This window comes from Mandrillus leucophaeus, unplaced genomic scaffold, assembly GCF_000951045.1.
Source record: "Mandrillus leucophaeus isolate KB7577 unplaced genomic scaffold, Mleu.le_1.0 Scaffold354, whole genome shotgun sequence".
Taxonomy (NCBI): domain Eukaryota; kingdom Metazoa; phylum Chordata; class Mammalia; order Primates; family Cercopithecidae; genus Mandrillus; species Mandrillus leucophaeus.
Window position 1 is genome coordinate 2256946 of NW_012103743.1, and position 23594 is coordinate 2280539.

The 23594-nt window shown below is 41.1% G+C and overlaps 1 protein-coding gene across 1 annotated transcript in view; it reads left to right on the top strand.

The window, feature by feature from the left end:
• CDK5RAP2 (CDK5 regulatory subunit associated protein 2) overlaps positions 1-23594 on the top strand; it is a 172469-nt gene that overhangs the window by 66253 nt on the left and 82622 nt on the right. Inside the window, exons 11-13 of the mRNA XM_011989520.1 lie at positions 5613-5783; positions 9629-9772; positions 19589-19689. Of these exons, the coding sequence (XP_011844910.1) occupies positions 5613-5783; positions 9629-9772; positions 19589-19689 (416 nt within the window). The remainder of the gene's footprint in view (positions 1-5612; positions 5784-9628; positions 9773-19588; positions 19690-23594) is intronic.

The following is a 23594-nucleotide window of genomic DNA, read 5'->3' on the forward strand; positions in this document are numbered from 1 at the left end:
TGTTAATGTTGCTTTAGTATCATTTGTATGATAATATTAAAAAAAAACCCTTTCTTTCCTTCTCCAAATTGAATTTCTATTTACTGACATTTATAATTCATGATAAGTTCTTAGTCTGGCTGTTTGGAGTAAAGGTTTAAGGCAATCTCATCATCATCCTTTTGCCCAAGAAAAAAGTTAACAATTTTTAAAGCATTTTAAAAAATGTTACTTTACCAATTATGAATGTAGTGTCTGCTTAGTGTGAAATATTTTAAAATTGAGAAAAGAATAACACAATTTAAAAAAATCGTCTATAATCGTGTGTTCTGATACTTCTTGCAGGTTTCTAATAAGTACCTTAAAAAAAAAAAAAGACCCTGCTCATTATGGAAAATTGAGAATACGCACAAAAGGAGAGAGAATAGTACATTGAATCCCTATGTGTTTGTCTCCCAGCATTAGCCATCGTAAACAGAGCTAATCTTGTGTCATCTCTGCCCTCCCCCTCATTCCCTCCTTTTCAACACTGAATTATTTTAAGCAATTCCCAGACATACTATTTTATCAGTATTTCAGTATGCTTTAAAAAGTACCATTTTCACATTCAAAAGGGTAGTAATCTCTTAAAATTACCAAATAACCAATAAATGTTTAGATTTCCCTGATTGTCTCATTAAAAGCAATTGTTTGAAATAGTTTGTTTAAATCATGATCCAAGGATGGGTATGGTGGCTCATGCCTGTAATCCCAGCACTTTGGGAGTCTGAGATGGGAGGATTGCTTGAGCCCAGGAATTTGAGATAAACTTGGACAACATAATTAAGACCTTGTCTCTAAAAAAAGATAAATCGTGATCCAAACAAGGTGTATACATTGCATTTTATTTATTTATTTATTTATTTATTTATTTTAGAGATGGGGTCTTGCGATGCATGTTGCCCAGGCTGGTATCAAATTCCTGGGCTCAAGTGATCCTCCTGCCTTGGGCTTCCAAAGTGTTGGTATTACAGGCGTGAGTCACCACACCCATTGATATGTTTTTTTTTAAAACCTTTTTATTTTGAAATAATTTTAAACATACAGGAAAGGGGCAAAAATAATATAGAGACTTCCTATATATCCCCTAGTGTTAACATTTTGCGTAACTGTGGCATACTTATCAGTATCAGGAAATTAACATTGATGCAACACTATGAAGTGATCTACAGACTCTATTTGAATTCTGCCAGTTTTCCCATGAGTGAGCCTTTTCTGGTTCAGGATCTCATGATGGATCCACATTGAATTGTCATGTCTGCTTAGACTTGGCTAATATGGAACAGTTGCTCAGATTTTGTCTTTTATGACCTTGACTGGTTTGAAGAGGACTGGTCAGTTATTTTGTGAAATGTTGTTAAATTTGGGCCTGCCTGGTGTTTCTCTCATGTTAGGGTGTTTCTCTCATGTCAGACCCAACAGCAGGTTGTGGGGGCAACGAAGTCCGTCGCAATCAAAGGAATGAGAAAAGACAGTTTGAAAGAGAAAGTGGGACCAGGGGGCCATCGCTAAGTATGGAGGCTATGAAGGCCTGGAGCTCTGGAAGCCCAGACTATTTATTGGTGATCAAACAAAGAAACAGGTGGTGAGAATATGGGAAAGGGCAAGTACATGATCTACAGCTGTGACGGTTTAGCATTTCCTTTGAGGCATATGGAACATGTTCTGCTACTTGAGATAATGGAGAGCAGGTTCTTTTAACTTGATACAATCAATCCTGGGAGAGCAAGGAGCAAGGAGCCAGCAAGTCTAGACACATTCCAGAGCCACAAGGGGTTTTAGTCCCTGATTCCTGGATTCTGTCCAAGCCAAGAGGGGTTTTATGCCCTGGACTTAGATTATGGTGCATCAGGGTAGCCTTCCACCCTTCAGCACAGAGTTTGGTGTTCCAAAGGCCATAAGGAGTTTTAGACCCTGGACCCTGGGCATGTTCCAAGACTCTTTACATTATGTCAGGTATCAAGCCCTGCTTCAGCTTCTCCCAATACTCAGCTTTTCTCCCAACACTCTCATGATTAGATTGAGGTTGTGTGTTTTTGGCAAGAATAGCATGGAAGTGACGTGCTCTTCTTGGTGTATCTTATTTGTAGGTGCGTAATGTCAGTCTGTCATTATTGGTGAGGTTAGTGCTAGTCACTTGGTTAAAGTGGAATCTTCTGGGTTTCTTCACTATAAAGTCACTATTTTATTACCTTTATAATTAATTTTGTGGGGAGGTCTTTTGAGACTATATGAATATCCTGTTTCTCTTCATACTTTGAAGAATTCTAGCATTCATTGATGATTCTTACCTGCAACAACTATTACTGTGGTGTTTACCTAGTTGTTATTTTCTTTTTCTATCTTTTCTTCTACTCTTATTAGTTGTAAGTCTACTACGAGGAAGAACTGTCCTCTTCCTCCTTCTGCATTTGTTTATTATTTAGTTATTTGTTTCTATCAGTATGGACTTGCAGATGTTGTTTACTCTATAAGTTATAAGCCATTACTATCATTATTTATTGTATTGTTCAAAGTGACCCATATTTGGCCATTGGGAGCTCCTTTAAATTGATTCCTGTGCCTTTTCAACATAACTCCTTGTTTTTTGAGCAATTCCTTGCTTTCTAGGAGCACAAGATCTCCTGGGCTCATCTTGTATTATATTTTCCCTGCTCCAGCCTGGAAGCAAGTATTTTCCCAAGAAACACTGGTTTCTTTTATTGGAAAATGGTATTTAGAAACCAAGATGTGAATGATGGGTATCCTCATTACTACTGGAGTGTTACTGCCTCTAGGATTTGTCAGTGTACAGAGCTGAAATATGTGTATGACACATGCATACAAAGATCTATATATCTTTCCAGTTCTGTGTGTATGTGTGTGTGATCATGAATTCAGACTGATTCTACAGAGTTCATTCTTCCCTTTCTTTCCTTTTCTTTTTTTTTTTTTTAAACTGAGTCTTGCTGTACTGCTCAGGCTGGAGTGTGGTGGCGCCATCTTGGCTCGCTGCAACCTCTGCCTCTTGGTCTCAAGCGATTCTCCTGCCTCAGCCTCCCGAGTAGCTGGGATTGGCATGTGCCACCACGCCCTGGTCATTTTTGTATTTTTTGTAGAGACAGGGTTGCCACCACGCCCTGCTCATTTTTGTACTTTTTGTAGAGACAAGGTTTTGCCATGTTGGCCAAGCTGGTCTCAAACTCCTGACCTCAAGTGATCTGCCTGCCTCAGTCTCCCAAAGTGCTGAGATTACAGGCCAACTTTTTAACTTATTGTTTAATAAGTAAGCAGGTTTTCCCTCTTTTTTTTTTTTTTTTTTTTTACCCCATGTAATTTATTTGTTGAATATGTTGGGTCATTTGTTCTTTAGAGTTTTTCACATTATGGATTTTGCTGACTGTTTCTGTAATGTCATTTGACTTATTTCTCTGTTGACTCTATTTCTAGTAAAGTGGTAGTTTAGATAAGATGCATGGTCAAATTCAGGTTAAATTTTTTGCCAAGATTACATCATAAATGGTCATTTGTACTTTCAGATATTTGATAGTCCCTCTTTTTGTGATGTTACTAGCTATTGATCATTTGCAAATGGTGATAATTTGATTTCATTATTCCTTCTTTTATAGCTGAATACGTCTATAAAGAGAAACTTGGTTTTTCATCACCTGTTTAGTTACCCTGAGGTGCAGCTCATACAGGAAAGTCAAACCAAGTTCCCTAGAATCCTCTGATGGTGACTGTATTATTAGCTTTCTATTGCTGCTTCAACAAATTACCACAAACTTGGTGGCTTAACAATACAAATCTATTATCTTGCAATTCTAGAAGTCAGAAGTCTGAAATGGGTCCCACTGGACTAAAATCAAGGTGTTGGCAGGGCTGCATTCCTCCTGAAGGCTCTAGAGGAGAGTCAGTTCCTTGCCATTTCCAGCTCCTAGAGCCTACCTGATTTCTAGGTCTGAGTCCCCTTTCCATCCTGAGAACCAGCAATATATTTGCATATATGCAGGTTATACTGATTGTGCTGTTCTAGGGACTGTACTTTAGAACCACTGCTTTAAAGAACCCTGTTCTTTTTTTATAGGAAAAGGCATTTAGAGACTCTAGTCTGGATACCAAGGAGGACACCGATTCTAACCTTTTTTAGGGAAAGAAAGGAAACAACAGAAAATAGAAGTTCATATTGATATTTCAAATTCACATTTAGAGTGACAAGTTTTAACTTCTTTTATGTTTGTATTTCTTTTCTACTTAAGGTTTTGGGTTTTATGACAATAATTGTTTAATAAATATATATGTTATATATACTCACACAGTTTCAGAATAACATTACCAATATCATTACTTATAACATGATTACTAAAAACAGTGTAAGATTTTTTTACAACCTCTTTTGTACTTAGAGAAATATCCCACTAGGGATGTACAAATTATTCTGCTTCAAAGTTATTGAAATAATTTCTGTCTGTTGGATTAACCAGTTAACTGGTTACAAAGTTAGATTCTTTTGTTTGCTTGCTATTTTTTCAGTTTTAGGGGATTTTTATTTTATTTTTAAGATAATTGTGTAAACATTTAAATGATTGCAATGACACATCTGTAAAATGAGTTCTAGTCTCTATCTTTGTCTCTTCTACCTTATTCTCTCTTATACCTTATAGGCAGTGATTTAATTTGTTTTATGGTTAAATAAATGGCAGTATGCTATCCATACTTATTTCTCTTGGGTCTCTGCTGCTGCCATACACATTTAACAAAGTATTCCGAAGATTACTTTAGGGCAGTATATTTATATATATAGAGAGAGTCCTCATTCCTTTTCCTTTATAGCTTAGGAGTGCTCCACTGTGAGAATGTACCATAGTTTATTCCTCTGTTGATGGACATTTGGATTGTTTACAGCCTTTTGCTATTATGAGTAGTGCTTCAGTATTATAAATAGTATACATATTTAAAGGTAGTCACAATCATTCTGTATACAGTTTTTTTTTCCTTTTTCTATACCATGGGAATAACATGAACTTTTTAAATGTTATTATAAATTCTTTGTAAGTGGTAGTAAGACAGTGTTTTTCCTGATTGTGAAGATAATACAGGATTATATAGAAATTGTGGAAACTTAGAAAAATAAGTAAGTAAAAATCAGTGGAAAATTACCCACAGTTCCTCTACTTAGATATACTGTTGTTGTTTTGATGTGTTACCTCATAGCCTTATGTCATTTATATTAACATTTAGAAAATAATGAGCATCTTATTATCTGTACAGTTGAATACTCTGGTTTGTTTTGACTCATAATTGTGGGTGTGTGTTTTTTAAATACCATACTCTATAATTATTTCTCTGTTGTTGACTATCTAGTTTCTTTCTGGTTTTCCAACATTTTAAATAATATTGTGATAAATTATCTGTTCATAAATCTTTTGCCAAATTTCAGATTATACTTATAGTGGTTTTTGTAAGATTTTAAGTGAGAAGGAAATATACACTTGTATATTGCCTTAAATACATCTATTATCTTCCTCTCTTATAGCAGTAATTTAGCAAGTCAAACACATAAGAGATTGAAATTTTTGTCAAGTAAATTCCATTTTTTCATTTTCTTCTGGTAGGATCTTAGAAATGAGGTTGAAAAATTACGCAATGAAGTGAATGAAAGAGAGAAAGCAATGGAAAATCGTTACAAGAATCTTTTGAGTGAAAGCAGTAAAAAATTGCACAATCAAGAGCAAGTGATCAAACATCTAACAGAAAGTACCAATCACAAGGACATGTTACTTCAGGTACTGTAACTTTTGTATTTAAATTTTTTCATTTGGCATGGGTTGTTTTTTAAAAACAATTCTTTTGCAGAAATATTTATGATTACAGTAATCATTGCTATGTTTCAGAATACTTTAGAGCTTTCATGATGTCATTTGGGCTTCAGCCACCAGGGAGGTAAGTGTGGTGAAACAGATACTCAGAGAAGGGAAGAAACGTATCCTGGGTCATATGATGACTACATAGCAGAGCCTAGAGTCACGCTCAGGCTTGTTTTGCCCTAGTGCTCAGGCTACTTCACTGAGGCTCTTCTATTGCAAATATTTCCTGTTACTTATTTATACCATGCTCTTTCACTCCCCTTTACTTTTCTTCTGACTGTTCCTTTTTCTTTAGGAGTACCCTTCTTGTTGATCATGTAGTGAATTTTTGAGATTCACCTCAGACTTACAGATAACCATGATGGAGTAAACACAGGCATTTAACTCTGCTTCCTACAGAAACCTCATTAAAATAACAGTGAAAGAATAAAAAGGTATAAACCCACAGGGACTAACTAGGAGAATGGAAGGAGGTATAATAGCAAATGTGAGTTGTCAACAGAATTTTGGATAAGTGTGGCTTGTAGACAAAAGAGGTAAAAAGAAAAAAAAGACAGAAAAAAATTTGGCTAAGTGGATGGGTGACCGTGTTAAGGGCATAGGATTCAGCTTTCTCCACACAGCTACATGCCTTTGGGACAAAAAGCCAACAAGAAGCAAGCTGATTTATGCTACAGAACCCCAGAAAGGCATGGCATGCATTGGATATACCTGGTAACTTTAAAAATGGGAGACTGGCTGGAATTCTAAGCAGTTGTAGGTGACCCTCTCCTCACAAGCAGGAGATCTCTGGAGACCTTAAACCAGAGAAGCTCTGGCTATGGGGTCACCAGATGTAACTGAAAGCAGGAGTGACCACTTAAGTGAAAACAGGGAGGGAGTGGAAGTGTGCATGCCCAGCAGTGAGATGCTTCGGAGGGGAGAAACAACAGAAAGATGCTGACAATTGGGGTTCCTCCAGCAAAATACCTGGGCCCCCACCTGAGCACCTCACTGTGAGGCCACCTTTGACAGATCCTTTCCACACTCTCAGAGCTGCTGAATACTTCTAACCCCTAAAAGTAGGTGGATGGCCTGGGTTTATCAAATAGGAGAAAAGAATTTAGGAGGAAAGATGACCTGGCGTGGTGGCTCATGCCTGAAATTCCAGCACTTTGGGAGGCTGAGGTCGGCAGATAACCTGAGGTCGGGAGTTCAAGACCAGCCTGACCAACATGGAGAAACTCCGTCTCTACTAAAAATACAGAATCAGCTGGGTGTGGTGGCACATGCCTGTAATCCCAGCTACTCGGGAGGCTGAGGTGGGAGAATTGCTTGAACTTGGGAGGCGGAGGTTGCAGTGAGCCGAGATCGTGCCACTGCATTCTAGCCTGGGCAACAAGAGCGAAACTCCTTCTCAAAAAAAAAAAAAAAAAAAGAGTTAAGACAAAGGCCAAACAGAGCAGAGGTACATAGAAGAAATAAGAAACATGCAAGGAGGAAAAAACAAGACAGCTTTTAAAAATCCAAAAATTCAGGCTATAACACCTTTAGATAAGGCTCTGACAAAAAAGATATTTGGAAAAGAAGAATGACCTATTGGAAATTGAAAGTATGATTGCAAATATAAAAATGTTTAAAAGAAGAGTGAGAAAAGTTGGAAGATAAAGTTGAGTCTTTCAGAAAATAGAAACAAATAAAAAGATGAGAAAATGGGAGAGAAAAGATAAGAAACCTAGAGGCTTGATAGAAGAGGTCCAAAATATGACTAATAGGAGTTCCAGAAAGACAGAACAGGCAAAGCAGAGGGAAGGAAGTTTTCAAAGTAATAAGGGAAAATTCCCCAGCATGGAAGGACAACTGTTTCTACATTGAAAGGGCCTGCAGTGTTTCTAGCACAAAGAATGAGAAAAGACCCATACCCCATGGTGTGTCATTTTGAAATTTCGGAACACAGGGATAAAGAGAGGACCTGAAAGCCTTCCACAGAGAGGAGAATACAGGGCACATACGAAGAACCCACATTTGGAATGACATCAGAATTCTCAGCAGCAACATTGGAAACCAGAAGATGGAAGAGCAATGCTTTCAGATTTTGAGGAAAAGTGATTTCCAATCCAGCGTTCTGTACTCAGCTAAGCTGTCAGCAAGTGTGAGGGCAGAATAAAGGCATTTTCAGACATTTGGTACCTACGGTCATCTGCCTTCTATGTACTCTTTTGCAGGAAGCTCTTGTAGGATGATTCCATATGTATAAAGGAATAACCAAATGGGAGAGAGGTGGGCTCCAGAAAGTAGGGAATTCACGTGGCATGTGGTGAAGGGAAGTCCTGGGATGAGAGCTGAGCTGCTTATGTAGAAAGCCCAGATTTGAACTCTTGAGGGCTTCAGTTGGGATTTCTCCAAGAAACTAAAATGCAAATGGTCGATTTTTTGATGTGTGATCACAGAACACTGTATGGCTAAGTCGTGAGCAGTATCTGCTTGGCTATAATGTAAATGCAGAATATTGATTTAACTAAAATTGGGATATTATTAGGAAAAGTGTTGAGGGACAGAGGATATAAGAGCTGAATCCTTAAACTTCTATGGTAGGAGCCAGTAGGTGAAAATCTAAACTTAAGAAACCAAGCCATGTAAGAATAGGAATGTAATATAGAAACATGGAGGTATATAGCAGAAGAAATAGCTAAAGAGTTGAAAGTTGTTTTTCTCTGGGAGTGGGATTTGGGAGGTGAGAGGAGAGGAGAGGGAGAGGACACCATTTTCCATTTAAGCCTTGTAGTACTATTTGACTGTTAAACTATATATATCTGTAGTTGGACTTTAGAAAAATGAAAATGAATGGTGTAATTTAAGCACACCTGTATTGTTACAATTCTAGAAAGTCAGTATTGGTTATTTGATTCCTAGTTCTTTCTATTACAGTTCAATGGGTTTTTATAAAGAATTACCTCTACTTTTTTGTGTTCACCTAATTTCTTATAAAAATTTGAAAGGATACATTAATTCTACTAGGTGCTTAGGAATAAGATATGGTTCTTACCCTTAATTTTTGACAAGAGTGGACAGAATCCTAGTTCAGGAGTTACCAGGATTTTAAATAGTTAGGAATAGATTCCATGCAGAAGACTAGCGATACGGTCTCCAGTCCTGTTGTGTTGTTGGATGTTAGATCTTCTGAAGGGTTCAGTCAGTGGAATCGTATTGTGTGTGATCATGAGGAAGCCTTTCATATGTGACCAGACCCTAAAGCAATATTTGCAGTGCTGGCTTTTTTTCCTGGAAGTCAGATCTCCTTTTGGATATGGACAGTTCAAGTTTTAACCAAATTTGTAACATTTCAAGAGAGATTAAGACTTCGTTGGGTTTTGATGTACAAGTCTTGTAATCATCTCCATAAGCCTGCAGGGCTGGAAACGATCGCATCCTGAGCAGGATGCACCTAGGTTTGGAACCAGGTCTGTTGGGTCAGAGCCTGACTTTGTCCTCCACACCCTCTGGAAGGTAGTCACAGTAGGGGCGAGCGAGTGTGGTTTGTAGCGACTGCCACCGTCCTTGGCTCTGCTTTGCTGGCATGCAGCTATTCTGCAAATTGTAACAGCATAGAAATGGAGTTGCATGACAGTTTTGTGATTGCCTAGTATTTTGGAATGATGAAAATTATGTAGGGGATATAGGAATACTGTGAAAAAACAAAATATTTTTCCTTAAGGAGTTTGGGACAATTTCTTAATATTTTTTTCTTGATGTCAACTTCCTTATAATTTGTTTTATTTCATTAGAAATTCAATGAAAAAGATCTGGAAGTAATACAACAGAACCGCTATTTAATGACTGCAGAGGATCTCGAGCTCAGGAGTGAAGGCTTAATAACAGAAAAGTGCCCTTCTCAACAGTCACCAGGCAGCAAAACCATCTTCTCTAAGGTAAGCTTGACTGAAATTGGACATTCACATGCGAATGGATTCATATACTTTTTTGAAACATACTTGATAACTCCTTTGATCTAGAGATCCTCAAATGCCTTCTTGTTGATAATTGAGCCTACAACAGGTAGGAGGAGGAGTTCTTAGCCTACCACGTTACAGATTAATATCCTTCAACTGAGTATTAGTCTTTGCACTGCACACGAAACTGAGAAATCACAGCTTGTTGAACCAGAAGCCTCATTTGCTCTATCAGGGCTCACCTCTTAAGAACTGTGTAATCCCAAGTGTTTTGTAAGTGTTCCTGTTTAAATTCACACAAAAAATGGCACAGCAGGCCCTTCCTTATCTGGCCCCAAATCATCTTTCCAATCTCATTTTCTTTCATCTTCAGCAATAGCAAATTTCTTATAGATTCCTGAAAACACCATGTTTGTACCTCTCTGTGTCTTTGCATGTGTAGTTCCATCTGCCTGGAATGATTTTTCCCTCCTTGTTTACATGCTAACTCCTGAACATCTCTGCAGGTGCCATCTTAGTGTCACCTTCTCTCTGGAGTCTTTCCTGATCCTGCTTAGTAGTGCGGTCCCCTCAAGTAAGTGCCCCTCATGGCACTTACTCTGTGCATTGGAGTTATGGGATCCACCTGTCTGCTTCCCCTCACCTGGGCTCCTGTATAGCACCGTGGGCAGGCACTTCTAGGGTAGGGAACTGGCACATGTTCCAAATCCCAGTGTTCAGCCTGTTGCCTGGCTGTGTAAATATTTGTTGAGTGAATGAATGAATAATGCAACCAGGCAGCCAGATATGGGAAAGGAAAAGAATTAACTTTAAAAAAAAAAAAAAAAAAAAACTGGCTTAAATTAAGTTCATACATTTGGAAGATAGAGAACTCTTATGCAAATTAGTTTTCTGATGAATGGCTCTGATTGTGACTTGCAGGTTTGTGAAGGGTGATTCTCAAAATAATTAACAACTGGTACAGCATGGGCATCAGCTTTCAGAAAAGACTTGGGCACTAGGGCTGGAGTGGGGACCTGGAGGCCTGCTCCTGTGCCAGGCACAAACCCTGTAGTTTAAAAACTACTAGGGACCTCCTGGGAGGTCCCTAGGGAGGGACCAGGGCAGCTAGCGTGGTTGGAGTGGATGGACCAGGGTTTATTTTCCAACTGGTGTGGAAGTATTTCAGTATTTTAGCAACCAGTGCTAGCCACTGTGCTGTGTATCTGCTCAGTATCAGAGCTTGTCCTGGGGGTATCATTGGCTGAGCAGTTGGAGCTGTTTCTTAATTCTGACCGTTTGTGTATTTGCATTTTGCTGTCTCTCTTGAGAGCATCAGTATGGACTTGTGGAGCCCTTGGGCTGGGCCAGCAATCTGGAGGCCTGGATTTCTCCCTGTTGACTCTGTCATTTCACTTACGTAACCTGGGGCAAGTCTTATAACTAAATCTCAGAGGGCTAATATTTTGTGATTCTAACTAGCGTTTAGTTAATTTGATTTTGACCAACTTTAGTTGGCTAAGATTCACATTAACCTGTAATATAAGGCATAGTCTGTTTCACACCAAGATAGCAGCTCATCAGGTTATTTTAGATGGAAATATCTTCATTACTATGAATGTATTTAGTTAAACTAAAATGCTATTTTGAATCACATTTTAGTCATGTAAAAAGTATCTCCTGTAATCCCAGCACTTTGGGAGGCCGAGGCAGGTGGATCACGAGGTCAAGAGATCAAGACCATCCTGGCCAACATGGTGAAATCCCGTCTCTACTGAAAATACAAAAATCAGCTGGGTGTGGTGGTGCGTGCCCTTAATCCCAGCTACTCACGAGCCTGAGGCAGGAGAATTGCTTGAACCCGGGAGGCGGAGGTTGCAGTGAGCCGAGATTGTGCCACTGCACTCCAGTCTGGCGACAGAGCGAGACTCCTCCCAAAAAAAAAAAAAAAAAATTATGTAAATATTGAACAAAATGTTTATAAATTTATTGGACAGGTTGCGTATTTTAAAATTTCAGTTTTATCATTTTGTTTTTAGTTTTTTTGTGCTAGGTGATGTACTTCATATGACCAGAAATATAAAGGTACTGGCTGGCATTTTGGTAATATTCAGATCCTGGTGATATTTAAATTACTGTGTCAAATACCTAAGTATTTTAGCAAAGGCTTTAATTGTGTTCTGCAAGATGAATTGCAAATTGTAGATAGAGATTTACTGGCCAGGCATCATAGCTCACACCTGTAATCCTAGCATTGTGGGAGGCTGAGACAGGAGGATTGTTTGAGGCCAGGAGTTGGAGACCTGTCTTAGCAACCTAGTAAGACCCCAGCATCTACAAAAAAAAAAAAAAAAAAAAAAAAAAATTATAAAAATCAGGTTGGCATAGTGGTGCATGCCTGTAGTCGCAGCTACTCAGGAGTGAGGCAAGAAGATTGCTCAAGCAATCTTCTTGCTTGAGTTTGAAGCTGGAGTGAACTATGATCGTACCACTGCACTCCAGCCTGGGTCACAGAGTGAGCCCCAGTCTCTTTATTTATTTATTTATTGAGATAGAGTCTTGCTCTGTTACCCAGGCTGGAGTGCAGTGGCATGATCTTGGCTCACTGCAACCTCCACCTCCCGGGTTCAAGTGATTCTCCCACCTCAGCCTCCCAAGTATCTAGGATTCTAGGCATGTGCCACCATGCCTGGCTAATTTTTTTGTAGTTTTGGTAGAGACAGGGTTTCACCACGTTGGCCAGGCTGGTCTCAAACTTGTGACCTCAAGTGATCCTCCTGCCTCATCCTCCCAAATTGCTGGGATTACAGGCATGAGCTACCTCTCCTGGCTGAGACCCAGTCTTTTTAAAAAACAAAACAACAGCAACAAAAGAATTTTAAGTGATCACTTAAGAATTGTAAATTTCTGGTGTCACTTTAAGAAATCCCAACTGTTGCAGCCTTACAGTCGTACCCCCCACTCGCCCGGCCCCAAGAAAGGTGTGCTTTTCAGATCATAGTTCTTTCTTTGTAGAAAATGTGAATTTATTCTGCTGTGCCCTTGGCTATTTTGTGTTGGTTTAGACTTTATCCTCTGCCCATTTCTAGAAAGAACTTGAGGCTATGATCATGTCTCCATAGACTCTGAGCAGTCTGTTTTCCTTCTAATCATTGTGTGATCCTGAGAATTAATGCTAGATGACTAGGGAATTGAAGAATAGAGAGCACAACACACTGACCATATTTAACTTACTGCAGCCAGAGATTGATAGCTTGGTTATTGACATGGTTGGGACATCGCTGCTGAATTTTCCGAGTATTAAAATTAATGTCTTTGTTGCAGGGCTGTGACATAGCTACTGAAATAGACCCCATCTACCTACCAGGCCTCTAAATTGCCTGATTACCAAGAAGTGATCCATTAAGCTTTCTCATTACAGGTCTGCTGTCTCTTTAGATGTGGTCTGCACGTTACATGTGTTTCCTTCAAGTCATTAAGGAAACTATGGTAAAGTAGAAAATGCCCGGCTTTGGCGTCAGAATGCCAGTCCTACTACTCACTAGGTCTGTGATCTTGGGCAACTCACTTAATGCCTCTGAAACTCACTTTCCTCATCTGTGAAGTGGACAGTTACATGCCTGCCTTTTGAGAGGATTAGAAATAATGGAAGTGGATTAGTTAAGGTTCTTTTGGTTGCAGGCCACAGAACCTCACATTGGATAGTTTGAGCACAACCACCGTGAAAGGGAATATTGATTGGGAGCAGACTTGAGGCTGTCACAGATGCCAGGCAAGACTTGAGCAGCCACACTTTGGGGAGGGTGAAACTGGGGCAGCACCATGGACCTCAACCACAGAAGTCCCAGACTCTAGGGCTCTGTCGGTGACATGACACAGACCCAGAGACTCCCAGCTGTCTGGTGTCTTGGTTTAAATCTCTCAGTTCTTGGGAGAGAACTGTACTGGTCTAGCAAGTGAGCCCAGGGCCTGGCTTACAAAGGAGAGGAGTCTTCTTGGGACTCACCCCTGTGTTGTAGGGACAGTTCTCAGGTGAGGCAGGGGAATGGGGTGAGCGGGGTGGTCATTCCAAGGGCCATGGAGAACACATCGCAGAGCCAGACACACAGCAGATGTGCAGCAGTGATGAGTCTTCTCTGCACTGAGAGACCTACTGTCTGGGTTGCTTTTTGTTTGGAGGGGCTGGGTGGAGAGGGGAGAGTGGGGGTTGGTTGCTCCTGCTGAGCAGGTGCTTCTCATGACTCCCCTCTGGGCATCCTGGCTGCCTGCCTGTGTGTCGAGGAGATCTACTGGTTTGTCAGCTCTGCTGAGGGAGCCAAATGACTTCATTCTAATGGGGCATGATTCAACACAGGGGAATAGGTGATTGATGAAATGGGACCCAAATGGCTTCAAAGAGTTCATTTATTTAACATGGGTAAGCAATTTGCTTCTAGGAAGACGTTGACTCGCTCTGACTTCCATTATGCAAAATATCCCCAGGAATCTCTGCTCTTAAGATTCATATCGGTCTCTGAGTTCCCCTCTTACCTACTTAATCATCAGTTTAGCAATTATTTGTGGCAGCGTTTGATTTGTGCCAGACACTGTGCCTAGCTCAGGACACTGCTGCTTGCCAGGAGCCCTCAGCCTTGTAAACAGGTGGCTGGCATGCCAGCTCTGGGGGCTGGAGGAGGACATCTTTGTCAGTCAAGGAAGGGCTTCCTGATGAGGTTTGGCCTGAGCAGATCCTGTAAAGTGCTCTCGAGTGTGCCAGTGGAGAATGGTAAATGACAGCACTGGGTCTTGGGGGGATAGGCATCCCCCCCGGGACTCTGGTGGAGGGATTTCCCAGTTCCACTGAGATGCAAGGGCAGGAGGAAGGGAGGAGGGCAGGAGCTGAGGAGAGTGGTGGCCTGAAAATTCTGAGGAACCTTTGGAATAGCTGCCAGAAAGAAGAAAAGAGCCTGAACTGAGATCCAGGCCCTGGTGTGGCAGGCAGTGGGCTGTCCTCCTGTAGGACTAACAGCCAGCCTGCAGAGGTCCTGTTAAGATACTGGGTCCTACAGGTATATATTCCTGGAGTGTCTGTGCCATCCATCAGAAATCCATGTTTACTGTTTTTTTCCCCAATCTTTCTTGGTTGGCTTTGGCGTTGCATACTTAGGCACAAATTCTGACTTTACCAGTTACTAGCTTAGTGGACTCTAACAAGTTACTTCTGTTCCTACAGAGTCAGTTTCATCATCTGAAAAATGAGAAGTTCCCTGGAATGCTGTGGCAACTAGAGATAATATGTCAGTAGCTAGTATAGCACTTGGAGCATAAGAATAATGGTAACAGCTGACATTTATCAAATGTTTGCTTCACGCCAGGCATCATTCTGAGAACTTTGTCTGGATTAACTCATTTAATCTCTTTTATGCTCCAGGACGTATGTAGAATTATTACCACTACTTAGAGGTAAGAATATTAGCATACAGGCCAGGCACGGTGGCTCACGCCTGTAATCCCAGCACTTTGGGAGGCTGAGGCAGGAGGATTGCCTGAGCTCAGGAGTTCACGACCAGCCTGGACAACACGGTGAAACCCTGTCTCTACTAAAATACAAAAAATTAGCTGGGTGTGGTGGCGTGCGCCTGTAGTCCCAGCTACTTGGAAGGCTGAGGCAGGAGAATTGCTTGAACCCAGGAGGTGGAGGTTGCAGTGAGCAGAGATTGCGCCACTGTACTCCAGCCTGGGTGACAGAGCAAGACTCCATCTGAAAAAAAAAAAAAAAAGGAAAGAAAAAGAATATTGACATAGAGAGGTTGAGTAACTTGTTCAAGGTCGCATAGTTCATAAAGTCACACATTCTTAATCATCACTGCCACTCATGCTAGGTGCTCAAGAAACAATAGATTTTCTTATTTTGTCACTGGCTTTTCTTATTTTCTTTAGCTGGCCTTTATGTGGCTGACAGTGATGATGTTACCCTTGCCAAGCACCCAGATGCATTGTATTTAAGGCATCTATTATAGGGCAGTGATGGGTGGGCTGAAGAGAATGGGCCTTGAAGCCCACACCTGGCCTCACCATCCTGACCTTCAGCATGAACAGCCTTCTGTGTCACAGTTTCCTCATCTCTAAAATAGGGAGTGTAGTAACACGTAAGCACATTGGGTCATTGTGAAGATTAAATGAGAAAATGCCTGGAAAGCACTTAGCATGGTGGCTGGCGTACTGGTCCTGGAGAGTCTCCTTGGTCTTGACGTCCTCTTTAAATCCTTCCCACTCTTCTCTGAGGTCCTCTGGTTGCACACGTGGTTGTGTGCAGGTGGGAGCTGAGAGAATCCCACATGATTCTGTTGTTGTGTACAAAAGGCATTTGGGAACTCCTTGTGCCAGTGACATGTGGCATGATTTACAAAAGGGCCTGACATTTCCAGCAGTCTGGATGACTAACTTATCATGACCAGACTGGTGGTTTAGCATTTAAAAGCTTTAATTGGCAGGTGGTGCCTTGGCCTTGTTTTGTCAGGATTGGAAGCATAACAGTATTCCCCTGGATCAGGGCTTCTTCACCATTTTTGCCCTCTGCATACTGTTGGGAATCTACTGAAGCCAGAGACCCCTATCTTGAAAAACTGTTTAAATGCATATAATATATATGTAGTATTCTAAAGGAAACCAAATATTTTGAAATTAGGTTATCAAAATATAAATTATGCTATGGAAATGGTGCTTCCTTATTAATATGTTAAATAGTAAGATATGGTGGTGAGTATAAGTAACTACCGTAGTTATGAAGTAGTGATAAGAATGAATATTTTGAGATATCTGCAATATATACAAAATAACTATTTCTTTTGATGACAAAGTCAAGGTAATACCACTAGTATTACTATGGTTTGTAGCAATAGCAGTATTCCTTCAATTCATAATTGAAGGTAATGCTAAATTTCAGTTAGAGGTTAGTGGAAATAGAGATGTAATTTTTTTCCCTTGCTCATATTCCTTCAGCCTGTAAATTTTAATCAGGTTGAAAACCCCTGTCGTAGGTGGTATCTTAGCTTTAGGAGAAAACGCAAGTTAATGTGAACTACAAAGGCTGTTTGCAGCCCCAATTTCTTCACGAACTGAACATCCGCCTCCAGCATTTAGAGAGCACTTAGTTGGTGATAGGCACTGTGCTGGATATTCTGTATGCATTAACTTCATTTTAACGTTTTTTCTTATTTTGAAATCGTTTTAAATTTGTAGAAAAGTACAAAAATAAAGGATTGTATTTTTTCTGAGCCTTCTGAAAGTTGCCAATGTGAGCCTTGTCCCCTCTGAATGTGCTAGTGTGTATTTCTTATAAACAGCAACATTCTCCTGTATAACATCAGCCCAGCCACTACAACCAGGAAATTAGCCTGGACTAATTTCCTTCAACACTACCTTCTAATCCTCAGACTCATTCGAATTTCATCACTTGTCTCAGTAACACCCTTTGTAGCAAAAGGATCCTATTTAGGATCATGCCTTGCATTTAATAGTCATGATTCTTTAGTCTTTAGTTTGGAGCAGTTCTAAAATCTTTCCTTGACTTTCATAACCTTGGCACTTTTGAAGTGCCCAGGCCAGTTATACCGCAAGAATGTCCCTTCAGTTTGGGTTGTTTGTCTGGTGTTTTCTTGCTGATTAGATTCAGTTTATGCATCTTTGGCAGGAATATCATGGTAGCGATGCTGTATTCTTCTCATTGTGTCCTGTCTGATGGTACACAGTTGGATTTGCCCCATTACTAGCCATGCTAACTTTGATAACTTTATCAAGATAGTGTCTGCCAGGTGTCTTGACTGTCTAGTTATGCTTTTTTCCCTTTGTATTTAATAAATATTTTGGGGGAGGTGTTTTGAGTCTATGTAAGTATCTTGATCTTCAAACTTTTACCTACTAGTTTTAGCATCCTTTTGTGTTTCTTGGTAATTATTTATTACTGTGATGGCTGGCAAAGGGTGATTTTTCTAATTCCCTCATTCTTTCTACATTTATTAGTCATCATTTTTCTATAAAGAAAAACCTACTCTTTTCCCCTCCTATTCATATCAGTATGGATTTATGAATTCCTATTTTATTTGGTGGATTATAATCTGTTACTATCAGTTATTATCAGTGGATTATAAATCATTACTCATTATTTATTTCAATGCTCAAATCATCCCCAGATTTTGCTTGTGGGAGCCTTTCCAAACTGGCTCTGTGTGTCCTTTTGACAACATTCCATCATTATTTAAGCATTTCTTTAAAAAATTTTTTCAGCTTTGAGTTATAATTGACAAATTAAAATTGCATATATTTAAGGTACACTAGATGTTTTGATATATATATATACACACACATTGTGAAATGATCACCATAATCAAATTAATTGGCATATCTATCATCTCACATTGTTACCTTTTTTTGTGTGATGAAAAAACCTAAGCTCTACCTTCTTGGCACGTTTCAAGTGTAAAATACAGTATTTTTTTGTTTGTTTGCTTGTTATTTCAGGGTCTTGCTCTGTTGCCCAGGCTTCAGTGCAGTGGCATGATTCTAGCTCATTGCAGCCTCAAACTTCTGGGCTCAAGGGATCTTCCTCTCTTAGCCTCCCAAGTAGCTGGGACTATAGGGGCATGCCACCATATCCTGCGCATGTTTTTATTTTTTACTTTTTTGTAGAGATGGGGTCTCACTATGTTGCCCAGGCTGATCTGGAACTCCTGGCCTCAAGTGATTCTCCCACCTTGGCCTCCCACAGAGCTGGGATTATAGATGTGAGCCGCTGTGCCTGGCCAGGATATTGTTACTTATAGTCATCATGCTGTGTATTACATCTCTGGAATTTATTCATCTTGCATAACTAAAACTTTGTTCCCTTTCACCAGCATCTCCCATATCCTCATCCCTCCAGCCCCTGGCAACCACTGTTCTATAAGCACTTCCTCATATTTTGGCACAATAAAATGCTATACACATATCTTTTGTTGTTCCTGATTTTCCTTGTCCTGATATGGGAATCAGCAATTTCTCCAGGTATCCCCGGTTCCTTACAGTGCACAGTTTATATTTCATCTGCTCCATAACTCCACAAGGCAGTGGTAATTGTCCACCAGTTTTACAGGTGAGAATACCAAGGCTCCTAATGAGTAACTTCCCAGAGTCTCAGAACTGGTAGGTGGCAGAACCAAATTTTGAACATTAAAAAATTTCACATTTGTGAATGTGAATTCATAAAACGACATCCCCATTTCATAAATGAGGAGACCGAAGCTCAAAGAGTTTTGTTAAGCTACTTACCCAAGATCATACCTCCAGTAAGTGGCAGAGATCCAACTCAGATCTCTTCATCATCACTGTGCTCTGGATGCCTCCCAAGAATGCCTCAGTTGACCTCTTCTACTTGACTGTCACTAAATCCCTAGTCCCCAGTACTTGCCAGGTTTTGGTTTGTGAATTTCTCTTCTTTGGAGCAACAGTGAATATGGAAAGACATTTTTTTGTAGTGTTGTAGAAACGGTGACCAGCAGCTCTGAGGGATGACAGTCTCACGATGGGCTAATCCCATAACTGATGTGTCTTCCTAGCAGCTGTTGGAAGCAGTATTGGAAGCTCAGCTCTCAGCTTCGTTCTGGGATAAGTGATGGACAGTCATTCCCCACTCCTCCTGAAGGTGGTGCTCTCTGACTGTGGCCTGAGCCAGAGCCAGGCACAGGGCCTCACCTTTGTTTGGTTTTAAAAACTGGGACTAGCTACATATGTTTGCATAATATAAGGATGTACTCTTTCAAAATTCTTCCCTTAATGTCAAATGCCCTTTGTCATTTCCAGGAAGAGAAACAATCATCAGACTATCAAGAGCTGATTCAGGTCTTAAAGAAAGAGCAGGACATCTATACCCAACTGGTCAAATCTCTGCAGGAATCAGACAGGTAAGGGTTTCTGTCTGGACATCATACATGTGAATGCGAACACACACACACACGCACCCCTTCAATCAGTGCTGGTGATCTCTAAGGCAGCAACACCCTGCCAGTTTGCTTATGGAGCTTATAAAGCTTGGGTGGCGATTGCACTATTTAATAGTCACATGCACCTGTTTTCTATCAAGAATTGTCTGATTTTTGGCAACAAAATTGATTACTTAGGTTTTAAAATCATGATTACTCAGGTTTTAAAAATACTTTATTGTATATTTAGAAAGTGCTTCTTTGTGTATTATCTCATATGATCCTCACAGCCTTTCTGTGAAGTAATAATAATGCTATCCCTGTTTTCTATAAGGTCATGAAAACTAAGATAGGGTAAGTTACTTGCTCAAAGTCACGCAGCTGTCAAGTGACAGAACCCTGGGACTCAAACAAGTCTCCCTGTCTCTGCAGAATTGCTGAAAAGAGTTGCTGCCAGCAAGGTGTGGTGGGGAGAGCCAACTCTAGGATTGAGAGGCCTTGTTCTAGCCCTGGCTCTCCCACTTTCTAGCTCTGTGTCCACAGGCAAGTGCTGCTCTGGGCCTCTGTCCACGTATCTGTACATGCAGGGTTGGCCTCAGGGATTTCTCAGAATTGAGAAATCCTTTTTTTTTTTGAGATTGAGTGTTGCTCTATTGCCCAGGCTGGAGTGCAGTGGTGTGATTTCTGCTCACTGCAACCTCCGCCTCCCAGGTTCAAGCGATTCTCCTGCCTCAGCCTCCCAAGTAGTTGGGACTACAGGCACGTACCACAACACCCGGATAATTTTTTGCATTTTTAGTAGAGACAGTGTTTCACTGTGTTAACCAGGATGGTCTCGATCTCCTGACCTCAGCATCCACCCACCTCCACCTCCCACAGTGCTGGGATTACAAGTGTTGGTCACCATTCTCTACACAGTGGGATGGGTACAGTTGAAAGGTATGATGTCTGGGATTCATTTCCAAACTGTGCAGAAGCTGAGGAGGAGGGTGGGGATATCAAAAGAACAAGATTGGCCCTGGTTCTCTGATCGTTGGGTCTGAGGTATGTGTAGATGGAGGAGCAGTTCATTATGGTAGTGTTTTTTTTTTTTTCCCTTTTATATATGTCTAAACTTTTCTATAATAAAAAGTTAAAAAAGAATCACCCCTCATTTCTCCCTCTTGTATGTCCTCTACTCTCACCATAGTGAACTCTTTATCGTTCCCTGGGCTATACCTTCACCTGTGTTTCCTACCCTTCTATTCTCAACCTTTCCCCTACTTTGTCTCCTCCCAGTCCTTTAGAATTTAGCTTGAATGTTACCTTTGTCAAGCGGCCCCGCTAATCCCCAGAACAGTTGCCTCTGTGTTTCTGCCCTGCGTGGGGAGGTCACCTTATGTAGGTCTGTGCCTGCTGTGCCTCCTCACCTCAGGGCAGGGGTCCCACCTTACTGTCTCGGCTCCCCAGGGCCTGGTACAGAGTAGGCACTTGGGAAATGTTCTGTGCAGGAATGCCCCTCCCCGCTGTGTTGATCTTCTAAATTATGAGATAATTTCCAGATTTTTTCATGGGAAATGAGTTTAGGGAAAACGAAAACATGCCGCTGAAATTCTGGGAGTAGGCGTCACTCTCTGAAAGTGAGTTTTTTCAAAAAACCTCAGCTGCTGGTCATTTTCACTTGGCGAGTGGTGTGGGGGGAGGTGGCGGGGGAGCGAGGGGTCGGTGGCGTGGGGGGTTGAGTCATGTGTGGAAACTCACAGAGGAATGGACACATTTCATTTCAATCCCACAGCTTCTCTGGATAGGAGCCAGGTTGATTCTGGGTACTGAGAGGCCTTGTGGGTGGATATGGTTGTGCCTGAGTCTTCTCAGCTTCATGAGGGGCTCCCAAGTTTCACAGGCTCTTTCTTAATGAATGAAAACTTGGATGGGACTGAGGCGGGTCAGGGCTAACTCAGACTAACAAGGACTAACCAGGACTAACAAGGATTCTTAAAAGGTTTCCTGTTCATCTTCAGACTTGTAATACATTTAGTAGGAGACAGACCTGGGTCCACATCTCAGCTGTGCCACTCAGCAGCCCTGAGCTCTTGGGTAAGTAATTTCTCACCCTGAGCCTCAGTGCGTTTGAGAAATTGAGATTGGCTGGTCTGCCTACTTACCTACCTACTTAGATATCTACCTACTTTACAGGGTTCTGTTGAAACCAGAGAGAACACTGTTTAAAGACCTAATACTTCCTGGCATGTAGTAAGCACTCAGTAAATGGTAAGATTTCTTAAGAATAATGACAACATGAAAAGCTTATATATGTCTTAATATTCCATTATGCAGAAACTTAGTTTGCAGGAGGTTTTTGATTCCTCAGACCTTGGCATATCCAGAGGGCAGAATGTGGGCTAAGGAAGGTAGAGCTCCTTTTTGTAACTCCAGCACTGTTCATTCTGGAAATTGGCAGGAAAGGTGGATGACCCTGGAGACAGATGATGTACTATGATTAAAATTGGAAAGGAAGGTCAAGAAGGGAGGAAACTCATTGTAAGAATGTGGTTGATCCTTTCACTTTTACATTTTTATTCTTCACAGCAGCACTTAGAAGTTGGCGGATTATCCCCAAATTACGGAAGTGGAAATATGCATTCTAAGACGCTGTGTATCACCCAGTGTTCCACAGTGAAGGATTATCAGTGCTCAGGTCGCCTTGACTCCCAAGCCAGGTTCTTGCTGATACACTCCCCATCTTGAGGACTAGCACCGTTTCCCTTTAACTCAGGATGTCTCAGCCTCAGCAATATGAGGCTTTGGGGCTGGATAATTTTTTTGTCATGAGGGCATGTCCTGTGCTTTGTAAGATGTTTAGCAATCCCCTGCCTCTACCATGGGAAGATTGGCACACCTGGTCCTCCCATGCCAGTTGTAACAACGCAGAATGTTTCCAGACATGGGCAAGTGTCCCCTGGGGGGTGGGGGCAAAATCATCTCCAGGTGATTATCGTTGCTGTAACTCATGAAAATCAGCAATCTTGGCTCATAAATATTATCTTCTGGATGGGAGTTGTTGGAGTATGTGGAAGGAGGGAAATGATGCTCGTTGAGCGTCTCATATGTGTTAGCCTCTGTCCTAATGTCTTTCCCATGTAACATCTCATTTATTCCTCAAAACAATCGCAAAGCAAAGGTATTATTATCCCCATTTTGTGTGAGGAAATCAGGACTCAGTTAGTTGAACTGGCTTGCTCAGTAGTGGTAACGTGCTATTTTGAGCTTGGATCTCTCTGACTCCTTGTTTCTGCTCCTGTCTGCCCCGCCCCAATTCAGGAAGAGGAAGGTTTTTGTTTCCTTCTGAGTGAAGCACCTTTTGTTCTCCCAACTCCTCACACCTTGAAAAGATTCTCAAGTTGGGAAAACATAAGTGACAGACACAGGAGCAGCAGCTGTGTACTTTTCACCCTGTCAGAAAATGGAAGAGGGAGTGAAGCAGTTAGCTTTCCTCAGCCCTAATCACAGAAGCGTCTCTAAAACAGCCTCCTTTTTTCCCCCTGGTTAAATGCCTCTGCAGCACGACCACATCCAAGCGAGTGCTGTGCTGTGACACCTCTGTGAGGTTTTTCATCAGCCTTACAAATTGATCATTATGATTGTCTTAAAATGGAACTAGGTACAAGTTGCTAGTGGGGCCCTTTCCCTTGCATGAAGACTGCTTCACGATGAACTGTCCTCAAAGCAGCAAGCATAGAAGATTAGACATCATGATTTATTTTCCTTCCAGTGTGTGTTGATTTATGTGTGCAGTTCGATGGATGGAGCTGGAAGTCTCTGAAGGAGAAGTGGGGCTTCTTTGAGGAGTCTGGCACACATATTTAGAGCAATTGCCTCTAACCATTCGGGGGCTATTGATCCCTTTT